A 12,241-nucleotide genomic window follows, 5' to 3' on the forward strand; every position below is an offset into this window, starting at 1 on the left:
CCCCCCCCCCTTATGAAATTCCCCCGTGCTGCTTATTCCCCGCATAATTCAAACCGCAGATTAGCGGAGAAGGCAGCTAATGTAGTCCAGTAATGTAGTCCATCTCTGTTCACTTTCTGTATAGGGTAGCGCTGTTACTGGACAATGTGAGCTGCCTTTCACCGCTGATATGCAGTTTGAATTATGCGGGGAATAAGCAGCAGGGAGCAGCAGGGGTATCCGGACTTTCTTAAGCAGGGGGCTGGAGCCGACAATCAAGAACTGAGGAGGTAAAGCGGGTGGGCGGGGAGGGCGGGGGTGAAGGGAGCAGGTCCCCAGCACCAACTGTGTCCCAGCCTGGTCCACTGTCACTAGGTCTTATTTTAGGGAGAGGTCTTATATTTCGAGCATACTCAAAATATATGCTAGGGCTTATTTTCAGGGGAGGTCTTAAATTCGGGGAAACACGTATCTGGATCAGCAGGGTTGCACAAAGTAGAACAGCAGCAGTGTGCCCAGTGGCATAACATGACATGATTTCAACAGTGTTGAACCAGTAGCAACCTTTTCTCCAGTGAGCATGCCTATCATACTCACAATCGCCACCCACAGTTCCCCATAATCATCTTATATTTTAATGGTTGAGTTCTTTTTTGTTTTGATTTTTAACACCAATCCCTCTTTATTATCATTCTGTATAATGGAAATACTCAGAAATGTCCAAATATGAAACTATACCATTTTAATGTACAAATATTATGAAGTCCTTCCATAGCAACTTTGTTGTCAACCTTTAGTCTTTACTTCCAAATAAGTCACTTTTGTTTTGTTTACATTGGATATCCTGGAAAGAAAAAAAAATGTAAAAAGTGATTTAGTTAAAAAGCCTTTACATGCATTAACTGACAAAAAAAGCTCTGTAAGCTTGACATACTTAGGTTTTCTAAGGCTGGAGGACATTGGACAGCATACAAGATTTGACAGTTAGAATTAGATGACTCTGAACTTTATAATTTTGCTCTAAAACATTAAACACAGTAAAATATGAAACAGTATAAGACTATAAGGTGATACTTGAAGGCATATTTACACTTCACTTTGCTGACTGCAGGACAAATTATCAGATTCATTTGTAATTAAGTAATTGCTGTGCAAATAAATAAGAGACAGTTCTCAGATTCACATCATGAGGTTCTAGTGTCCCTTCAACAAAGCATTTCCACGTTTTTCTAACAACTTCCCTATGCCTTCTGCACTGTACCTCCTGTGGTACTGAATGCTAAGAAAACACCATCAACAGTAGCAAATGTAAGCAGGTTTGTTAATGTAAGAATTGCTGGCATGAGCAGGTAAATAATTACATAGTTGGGTTGAAAAAGACATACCTTCATCAAGTTCAACCTGAAAATATGGTACAACACTATCCTGCACCCTCACACATCTCAATTGATCCAGAGGAAGGAAAAAACCCTGACAAGGCTTTGACTAATTAGCCCTAAAAGGGAAAAAATCCTTCCCGTGTCCAGGTGGCATTCAGATAAAATCCCTGGATCAACACCGCTGGGTATTATCTAATAATGATAGCCATTGGTGTCATTAAATGCAGGGAATGCATCCAAGCCCCATTTAAATGCAGATATAGAATGTGTCATAACTACTTCCTGTGGTACTACAATCCACAGTTTAAATAAGCAGTGACTATGCCAGAAAACAACACTATAGTCTCAATTCACTAAGCTTTATCGAACACTTTATCGAACGTTTTATAATTTACCTCCTGAGTAAAATCTAATTTTGAATTCACTAATGTGTTATAGATTTATCAAATGTTTTAATAATCTATAAAATGTTCAATAAATTTATAACACCTTAGTGAATTCAAAATTAGATTTTACTCATGAGGTAAATTATAAAACGTTCGATAAAGTGTTTGAAAAAGCTTAGTGAATTGAGGCCTTGAAGTGTTCTTGCTTGGTTTTGGACTTGTCATGCAAATATGACATTATCATTCTGATCTTACTTACTTATGCAGATTTTCGACATCTTCTATACTTTCTGGAAGAGCATGTCCTTTAGTTTCGGGTAACAACAGAACTAGAACACCTGAGAGTGTTGCGAGCACAGCTAAACATAGAGCCAAAAACAAAAATGGTTAAAAAAAAAGCTACCAAACATTGCATATGCATTGATTTAAATAATACATGAAATGCAACGTTGTTATATCGCATTTATTAGTTACATCTGTTGAGGAAGATTATATACAAATATATAATACAGAGTGCACTATATTATAAACTACAGTACTGAAAAATTAAAGGAATACAATACTTTTTATTTAGAGTATGGCATCAAGTCAATGAAAAGTCACTAACCAGTTTCAGCTGCTTTGGTGTTAATTAAATTAACGTCCATACATCAGGGTTACCTCTTACTCAAGCTGTAGGTATCAACAAAAATATTACCAGGGAGTCAAACCATGAGCCTCCAACCCTTAGGCCAGTTTCAAACTGCAAGCTGACGGTGAGGTAGCCATGCCACACAGCACTGCCAAAAACAGGCCTTCAGGGAATACCACGTTACTAGTGTTGGGCGAACAGTGTTCGCCACTGTTCGGGTTCTGCAGAACATCACCCTGTTCGGGTGATGTTCGAGTTCGGCCGAACACCTGGTGGTGTTCGGCCAAACTGTTCGGGTTCGCCCGAACTGCTGAATGCCCGGCCGAACAGGGTCCCTGTTCAGCCGAACAGGGCCCTGTTCGGCCGAATACGGCCCCCCTATGGGGTCGCAGGCATAAGGGGGGAGCATGCCCCGATCGTGGGGGGGGTCGGAAATTCCCCCCACCCCCTCCGCTAGCGCTCCCCCCTCTGCCCGCTTCCCCATACAAAAGTTTGCCGAAAGTAAAATAGTACCGGTGGTGGTGGCTGGCTGCTGCAGTGGCTGGCTGGCACTATGAAGTGACTGAGGAGGAGGAGTCGGAGTAGGACGCGTTGAGGGAGGCCGGGCAGCGGGCGGTTCAGCGGTAGTACCCTTGTGGTACTTCCGCCCTTTCTCTGACCTCACGTCCTCTGCGTGATGACGCATACGAGGGTACGCGTGACGCGTACCCTCGTATGCAGAGGACGTGAGGTCAGAGAAAGGGCGGAAGTACCACAAGGGTACTACCGCTGAACCGCCCGCTGCCCGGCCTCCCTCAACGTGTCCTACTCCGACTCCTCCTTCTCAGTCACTTCATAGTGCCAGCCAGCCACTGCAGCAGCCAGCCACCACCACCGGTACTATTTTACTTTCGGCAAACTTTTGTATGGGGAAGCGGGCAGAGGGGGGAGCGCTAGCGGAGGGGGTGGGGGGAATTTCCGCCCCCCCCCGCGATCGGGGCATGCTCCCCCCTTATGCCTGCGACCCCATAGGGCCCCCAAAAGCGGGATGTTCGGGGAGTTCGGGGTTCGGCCCGAACATGCCGAACATCGCGGCCATGTTCGGCGAACGTTCCCGAACGCGAACATCCAGGTGTTCGCCCAACACTACACGTTACTACACGGTATTACCTATCTGGCATTGGGCAGGGCCCGATTTGGGGAAGGCCACAAAGGCCAGTGCCTAGGGTGCCAAAGTGACAAGGGCAGGTAGTCAGTGCAGAGGCAGCTGCATCCCCACATCTACCGTCCGTGGCTGCTGCTCGGCACACTGTCTGTAGCTTGTATCTGTGTGCAGCGAGCAGCTATGGAGGGGAACAAGAGGATCGGCAAACTACTGACTGCAGGCTGCAGGCACGCCTCCTATTAGCCACAAGCATCCCCGTGCTTCTGTTTGCTAGCGGACCTCACACTTCGGCAAATAGCAGAAGCGGAGGGGAGAGGACCAGAGACAAAAGCGAGAGGAAGAATGTGTTCTTTCCAATTACAAACTGCCCGCTGGCCATTGCTGCTCTGCCTCTCCTCTGGTGATTACCATACTCGTCCCATAGTAATTACTATGGGGGGGGGGAGGTGAGAGGGATATATAGAGAGGAGATGTAGGCAAATGGAGGCAAATGGGGGCATAGAGAAGGACACTTGGTGAGGAGGAGGCAGTGGGGACACAGGGGGAAATAGGGAGGTAAAGAGGTCCTTTCTTTGTGCCTCATACTCTCCATCTATTCCCCTTTGTGCCTCTTAATCTCTCCCCATGCCCCTTTTTGCCTCCCTCTCTCCCCTAAGCCCCATGTGTGTGTGGGGGGGCGGCAGTTGAAGGCAATTGGCCCTGGGCAGTGAAAGATAAAAAAAGCCTGGCATTGGCCCAAGCAGGAAGTGACACGCATTTCATTCCCTGCCGGTGGGGTGCGGTAAAAATACTGCACCACGCCGCTCCAGTGTGAAAGGCCCCTGAGGGGTAAAGAGTTCAAGCAAAAAGTAATAGACCCGAGACTCCACCTTGATTATAATGCAGTGGTGCTGCTTTATTGCATTTTTTAATACCAGAGCTTAGAAATTGCATTTATATGTAAGCTCTGGTGTTATAATGCAATACAGTCAGCAGCACCACTGCATAAGGGCTGTCACACTGCTGAGCGCTTTGCGATTTGTCCGCATTGCACTTTGAAAAAAGCCCTCCCTTTGACTTGCATTAGAATCACAGCAAAAGAGCAGTGCTTTTGAAAAATTGCAGTGATCGATTTTTGCTGCTATTTTTCAAAATCGTGGCAATTTTGCTGTGATTCTGAACCCTATGCTTAAAGGGTCTCTCTCTGCTCAATACCAGCTGCTATGATAGAACAGGTACTACTATAGCTCATCTGGGACTTCCGCTCTGCTTTTTAGCTGCTGTCATTTATTTAATTTAAAAATCATAATTTTTTTCGGATTGAAAAAAACATTTTACAACCATTGTAGTGGATGGCTGCAAGTCTTTTTTTTTTTTTTAACAAATGATAAGGAGCTGCCTTGCATGTGAGCCAGTGCAATGTCCAATGATGAATAGGGAAACATGAATCCTCCCTTTCCTATTTATTTCAATGGAGCAATTTCTGTACATTGTGGCTGCAGAGGTAAGCTGCATCCCACCTGACAGTTGTGACACCTACAGGTGTGCTGTGCCAAAGGATTGCAATCCATTGGTTTCGTAAATAACATCCTTTGTGTTAAATATTACCAGTGGTTACGAAAAATTGCACGTTCAAAGGTTTAATAGTCCTCAGTATAATTAACTTTTTCCAGCAGTCAGCCAGGATGTTAACTCATTGCTTTGAGTTTTAACAGTTAAGTTAAAAAACAAAGCTTTTTACAGTAAGGTGGTGTGGTGTTTCTCCACCCTTTGTCACATTCAGAAATAAGGTTACTGGTTGCACACAAAATATTCGGAGGAGATGCATAATTATGAACTGCATCAACGTGATAAAGCTTCTTACCAAATACTATAAGCGGAAGCTCTCTCCAGATGTGAGCTAATCGGTAAACAACAAATGGCGTTATTATGCCACCCAGATCACACATTGATGAACACACCATTATGCCTAGGTTTCTGAAAAAGAGTGAAATGGTAGACAGTACTAGAATGCTCTTTTGTCACATAAAACAACCGTGTTTAGCTCTGATTTGTTTTTGAGTTTCAAGTGAGTAAATAAATTACACAAACAACATTGGAAAGGAATGTTGCTAAGGTTTAAGGTGCCCATACATCTATCGATTTGGCAGCCGATCGACCATCCGATTCGATAATTATTATCGAATCGGATTAAAATCGACGATGCAACCAATGTCAGGCTGAGCATGTTGATCGGACATGCTTCAAGATGTCAGGCCGTCATGGTCAATCAGGTATGCGGCGGTAACGGTGAGCGATATTGGGACAAGCGACGAATGCAACGAAACCTCTGTTGCTGTCCAATGTGTGTGTCCCCCCCCCCATACCCAGTGCAGCATACATTACCTGTCCGTGGCCACTGCTGGCTCTGGGCTCCGTCCTCTGTCCATACACACACTCCACGTGGCTGTCAGAGTAATGTGGGTGAGTGTGTGATGCCACACACTTGCCCAAGTGTACACCAGCAATCATGTGGGGCATGTGTATGGACGGAGGATGGAGCCCGCGGCGGCCACGGGCAGGTAATGTATGCTGCACTGGGCACCGGGAGGGTGGTGCACATTGCGCATGCAGTCCTGGGGCGGGGTTTTGCAGGAGATTGCGCGTGCATCTCTGCTCCGCCATCAGTATCCCATCAGTCATCGCCACTAGAAGACTGTTAAACGGCAAAACCGCCATCTATTTACATTGTACAGCGCTGTGATCTACAGCAGCGCTCTACTGGGGACAGACGTGTGACACGGCAGTCCCCCTAGGAGGCAGGAGAGTGATCGGCTCTCATAGGCTGATGTCTATGAGAGCTGATCGTGCTAATTGGCTGGCGGGGGGAGGGTGTGTAGTAAAAATATAAAAAAGGTATATTTATTTAAAAATATAACAAATAAATATTTGTAAAAAAAATAGAGAGCTCTGTTGGTGGGCAGAAAAGGGGGGCGTGGAATCACTTGTGTGCTGAGTTGTATGGCCCTGCAGCGAGGCCTTAAAGCTGCAGTGGCCTAATTAGTGAAAAATAGCCTGGTCAATAGGGGGGTGTAAGCCCACGGTCCTCAAGTGGTTAAGTTAATGCAAGCCTAGGGCAATTATTTCCACAGTTACAACATCCTGAAGTCAAAGTGAAAGTAACGTTGGCTGAGCTTCTGAGTCTCCATTCTCTCCAAGGAAGCTTTGAAGGTGGAATGGGTCAAGTTTTCCTTTTACAGAGAATGCCAGTGTCTGCATATTTCCTCATCAACTTATATCTTGAAATCTTCTGTTTCTTTGTGTAATAAGCATTCACAATTGTGGGCTATTAATTTACCTGATAAAAGTTGGGTACAGTTCAGCGTTCACCAAACAAATCATCTCATAGGAAAGTGTAATGCCCATTCTGCTCACACATCCCAGTGTCACTTTAAGCCATTGTAATCCTGAAAAACAAAAAGTACCCCGAATTACCCTTGCTCAGGCATGGACATTATAAAATGATGTCTATGGCAGTGCCCAGGTCAGGTCAATGTGCTCAGGCTGTAGTTGTTTAGAGATCCAGTATTCCAGATCTTCAAATGAGTTTGGGGACACCTATACAGACCTTCGATTCTCAGCCAAGGCGACCACGAATGGCCACCTCAGCCGAGTTTTAGTATAGAGTGTGTAGGCACCTTTAGGAATTAACCATCTGTCTTTAGTTGCCAATTATTCCACCATTAGAGCAATGATGAGTAGAGATGGTGAATGGGATGCAAATAATTCTGACTTGCATTTAGATTTAATGTACATTGTATTGTGCTTCAAATGGAACTAATTGAAATTGGCAAGAAATTATTTTAATAGGTCCAAATTCAATCTGCATAAAATTTGCATGACATTTGAATGTGAGCTAGAATGATTTGCATCTCTTTGGCAATCTCTACTGATCGATGGGGATGGTCAATGAGATGCAATTAATTCCACACAGATGCAATTAGTTCTATATGCAGCTTGAGGATTGGATCAAACAGATGTCACATGAGCTGCTAGTACACATATCAGGTGTTTAGCTAGCTGCATGCTGGTTGGTGGTGTGTAACTCAGACAAGACTCAAGCCAAAAGATTATTACAACTGTCAGGCATTTTTTTTATTGACAACAACATGGCAGCCTCCATATCTTGTTAACTTTAAGTCTGTTTAAATCTAAGCTTGATTTTAAATATGTGCATGACAGACTTACCTTCAGGGATAAAAGCAGTAATTAAAGAGGCCAGGCCTGTTATAAAGCAACCCACTGACCAAGGATAGCGGCGTCCAATGCGATCAACTGTAACTATTATTATAAAAGCAGATGGAAACTCAACCATAGCAGAGATGAAGAAATCTAGATAAATGTTTTCACCAGTGGATCCCATGTGCATAATTAATCCTTGGTACACAACAGCACATGTAAACCTAAAGACGATAACAAACATAAAATAATTTAGTTCTAATAATGAGGTAAAGTACAAGAACCTGTTATACTTTGTTTATAATGTATTGGTTGTGTCAATATTCAAGCATTTAATATCCAAAGATAGAAGAATGATGAATATAACTGCAAAAAAAGTTTGCCACCAAAACAGAACACCAAGGCCCCTATGTCTTTTCTCTCAAGAATGAATTTTTCATCTAGCACCTATCAACTGAAAAAATACTACAAAGCAGGTAGAAAAGCAATATCAAACGTACTCTGAGTATGTTCTTGCTTGCTGGTGGATCTGGGTCCTATAGAGCAGTGTCCCCCAACTCTGTCCTCAAGGACCACCAACACTGCATGTTTAGTGGAAATCCACTGTAGTAGTTAATCAGCTCTGCTGCAATACTAATTACCCCACCTGTGACTGTGTGTGGTTTCCTGAAAAACAAACATGTACTGTTTGTGGGCCTTGATGACAGGGTTGGGGAACTCTGCTATAGAGCCTTTCCGTTCCTCTCTCATCCCTGTGCTGGCTCCCCTGGTTCCAGTGCTGGCTCCCCCAGTAGCAGTATTCGACCAAATTGGTCAAATACTGCATTGTGCCCCGGAAAGAGACTTCGGAAGTCTTCTGGAGCCTTAGTGCTCCCGAAGATGGGCTGCTACACACTGCGTATTCGCTGGCGCATTCTCTCTCGCACTTATGCAGGCGAAGTATGGAGAAGCCTGTCTTTGGGAGCACTCGGGCTCCCAAAGACATCCGTGTCTCCCGCAGCTGGGGATTCAAACGGGGGAGCCGCGGCTTATATTAAAGGACCTGTGTGAGGAGGCTCTATAGGTCCCAGAGCCTTCCCTCTTCTTAGATAAGTATCTGGCAGATTTATTTTTTTTATTTTATTTTTTTTTACAGTTCCCATTAGCTAGGAATTGTATTGATTAGACATGAAAAATTTCACAGGCCATGTAGTTAATGTTTTCTCTTATGTTTTCCCCAGGAGATAATTTTTTATCTTCTATTTAAAATAATTTTTCAGCACTTTGCCATTGAAAAAGTACCAAAAAGTAGATGAAAATGTGCTTTAAAAATTATTTGAAGTATTTTCTTGTTATTGGAATTTTAAGAGGTATTTTATTGGCAAGTTTTGAAATACCCCTAGGAGAAAACACAGGAGAAAAATTTACTGAATATGGGCAAAAGTTAATTTTTTCTTTCTCCCTTCCTCTTTTGCACTGATTCTTGCCATCTCTATTACCTTTTCACATTCTCTCTTGCCTGTTATTCCTGCTATATATATTTTTTTTCCCGTTTAGCTACCATATGTATCTCACCCCTTTTTCCTTCCCTCTTTCCTGCCTCGCTTCTTCTTGCTTGAATCATAAATCTACTACCCATTGTTCACATATTCCATCAGTGCTAAAATGTAAAAATGTTTTGATAGTGTTTTAAAACTAAGACATACTTCATTAAGTAAATTGTGGTGTGTTATATTTCTCCATTCAGATGATTTCACTTTGCACAGAAATGTTTCTACTTCAAACTAATAACAAAGGAGAAAAATCCTCATTCTGCATCATGTCATGTTTCATTGTGGAAAGGGGTAAGAACTTCTTTTGGATTGTTATTGCTGTCCTGTTTCCCATGTGTTAAAATGTCCTCACTTCCTACACAGACAGGAAGTCAGGAAATCTCTAAATGGGGGATGGAGACAAAACTAAATAAAACATTTTTGAAGAGTGGGAAAGAGATAGAATCCCTCACTATTTTCAAGGCTGTTCCTTATTTTCTGTTCTTGGGACCACTAGTTTTCAAATCAAAGAAATTAAACTTTTTGGTAGTTTAAAGCGGAATGAAACCCAGCATTTCTTCTTTACAACTTATTATATACAACCAGCATTTTTGTTACTAGAACAGCATTCAAAGGGTTACACAGAGGACTTGAAAGTTCAGCGCAGAGAAATCTGGATGCATCCGAAGTGTGGATAATGTTATCTTGTGTTTACTTAATTGTATCAAGTGAGGAATGTGACACATTCTCTGATTGTGCAAAAGCTCCTGGACACAGACAGACACTCAAAGCATTTCTGCCTTCAATAAAAAATTAATAAACCCAGTTATAAATAAAATGCAAAGTCAGCTCTTAAAACAAAAAACGGTACTTTTGGAAACTTGTAATTTCTAAATGAATAATAATACTTATGCACATTGCACAAATGTAAATATGATAACCGTATGGCATATAAAAAGTAAGAAAACATGTTTTTATTGAATATTATGTCAGGGTTTTATACCGCTTTACGGGACGGACATGAGGTAAAAGCTCTTCATTAGGGAAATATCGGGATCTGGAAATACCTGTAGGCCTCCTAGGAAAGGAAAAAAACACATATACCCGAGCCATTCAGCACTTACTTTAATGCTAATCAGATCGAAGGGTAATCTGACAAGAAGTTGTCCAAACTGTTCCCGGGCGGGTTTAATTTTCAGATCATTACTTCAAAAAATGTGGTTATTGATCAGGAGCTGATCAGAAAAGTCAGGAAATAATCAGTGGGACCAGTCAATCTGACAGGACGTTGCACCATGTGTATCTAGCATAAGACAATTGCCCATATTATATGCAATTAACTTTTTCTCCTGAGTTTAATCCTAGGTGATATCAGTAAGCAAGAAAATACTAATAATTTTGATAGTACTTTCAAAACTACTTTTTAGTACTTTTTCAGTTGCAAAATGTTGAAAAGTTATTTGAAAGAGAAGATGAATAATTACCTCCTAGGAGAAAACTCAGAAAAAGTTAATTGCATATGGGTCCATGTATTGATCTGAGGAAGCTGGTGTTTACCAGTGAAACATGATATCTGGAGTGTTTTTCAATAATTTAATTTTCTATAATTAGTGTATCCTTATGCTTGAGGTAAGTTATTTTACCGTTTAAACAGTTTTTAATTATTTTATCCTTTTTGGGGCGCTTCCTCCCTTTACATTTTATTTAGAAAATAACAGGTTATTACCACTGTGAAATTATGTCATCTATAGAGTGTATTAAACATGGTACATTACCAGATATACATGAGAATTAAAGTGTGTTTTCTAATCTGAGGAGTTCTCACAAGGTCTGCAAAAGATGGAACTTGCTTATCATCAGTAACTTTGTCTCCAGTGAGATTCTGTAATCACAAAACCACAATAGTAGTGCAGTAATAATGTACTATGTATACAAATAAAACCAATTTCAAGTATAAGTTGACATCCTTACATATGACCTTCTTAACCATTACTGCGCTGGGACGTGAGCCGCACGTGCACAGCGCCAGCTGCTACAACCAAAGGGACGCACTAGTCACGTTCTAGCAGTTTGGGGGCTGTGTGCGTGATTGTGCAGGCAGAAGCCCGCGATCACGATGTTGCTGGCAACAGGGGGGATTGGCTGCAGGGAACAAAAGTCCCCGGAGCCAATCCGTTCTTGTCCGCCAATAATAATCACTGTTTTTTATCAAAAACAGTGATCATACCTAAATACAACCACTGCACAGCCTCTCGCTTGCCCATTTCTGCTGCTTACCACTGCCGATCGTTAGATTTATGAATGGGAAAAAAGTTCCCATTCATTCATCTGCCCTTCAGGCCACCGTGATCGCAGGATCAATGGATGCCTGCGTCACTTCCTTAGTTACATAGTAACACATTGCTTCCTGTGTAGCGTACTTATTGTACGCTTATAGGAAGTCCTGTGTGAAGACATCTTGTGGCCAAATAGTAAAAATTTCACCTACAGGCATTAGGGACTGACTTTCTTTTAAATATGTATGACAAGAGGGTATATCATTTTTAATTATGGGCTTGTAAATAGGGAGGGATGTAAAACTGAAAAAATGCAATTTCATTTCCAAATAAAATATTATCACCACACATTGTACTAGGGATATAATTTAAATGTTGCAATAATCAGGACAAATGGGCAAATACATTGTGTGGCTCTTATGGACAGAAGAATGTTTAATTTTCAAACTATATTGACTGAAAACTCGGAAATAATGAATTTCCCATTTTTTTCTTATTATTCCTGTTAAAATGCACTTAGTATAAAATAATTCTTAGCATAATGTGCCGCCCAAAGAAATCCTAATTGGTGGCGGAAAAAACAAGGTATAGATCATTTTGTTGTGATAATTAGTGATAAAGTTATTGGGGAATGAATGGGAGGAGAGCTGAAATGTGAAAATTCTTCTCATCCATTAGGTCGAAACAGCCCACTGCCTGAAATGGTTAAAGGATACCCGAGGTGACATGTGACATGAT

At 42.0% G+C, this 12,241-nt stretch overlaps 1 protein-coding gene across 1 annotated transcript in view; it reads right to left on the bottom strand.

The window, feature by feature from the left end:
- Positions 1–726: 726 nt before the first annotated feature.
- Positions 727–12,241, bottom strand: part of SLC22A2 (solute carrier family 22 member 2) — a 74,120-nt gene continuing 62,605 nt past the window's right edge. The window contains exons 6-11 of the mRNA XM_068279554.1: positions 11,003–11,109; positions 7,726–7,940; positions 6,836–6,944; positions 5,363–5,475; positions 2,004–2,103; positions 727–823 (exon numbers count right to left, since the gene is read on the bottom strand). Coding sequence (XP_068135655.1) covers positions 766–823; positions 2,004–2,103; positions 5,363–5,475; positions 6,836–6,944; positions 7,726–7,940; positions 11,003–11,109 — 702 coding nt within the window. The 3' untranslated portion in view covers positions 727–765. The remainder of the gene's footprint in view (positions 824–2,003; positions 2,104–5,362; positions 5,476–6,835; positions 6,945–7,725; positions 7,941–11,002; positions 11,110–12,241) is intronic.

Source organism: Hyperolius riggenbachi, chromosome 4 (assembly GCF_040937935.1).
Source record: "Hyperolius riggenbachi isolate aHypRig1 chromosome 4, aHypRig1.pri, whole genome shotgun sequence".
NCBI classification, from domain to species: domain Eukaryota; kingdom Metazoa; phylum Chordata; class Amphibia; order Anura; family Hyperoliidae; genus Hyperolius; species Hyperolius riggenbachi.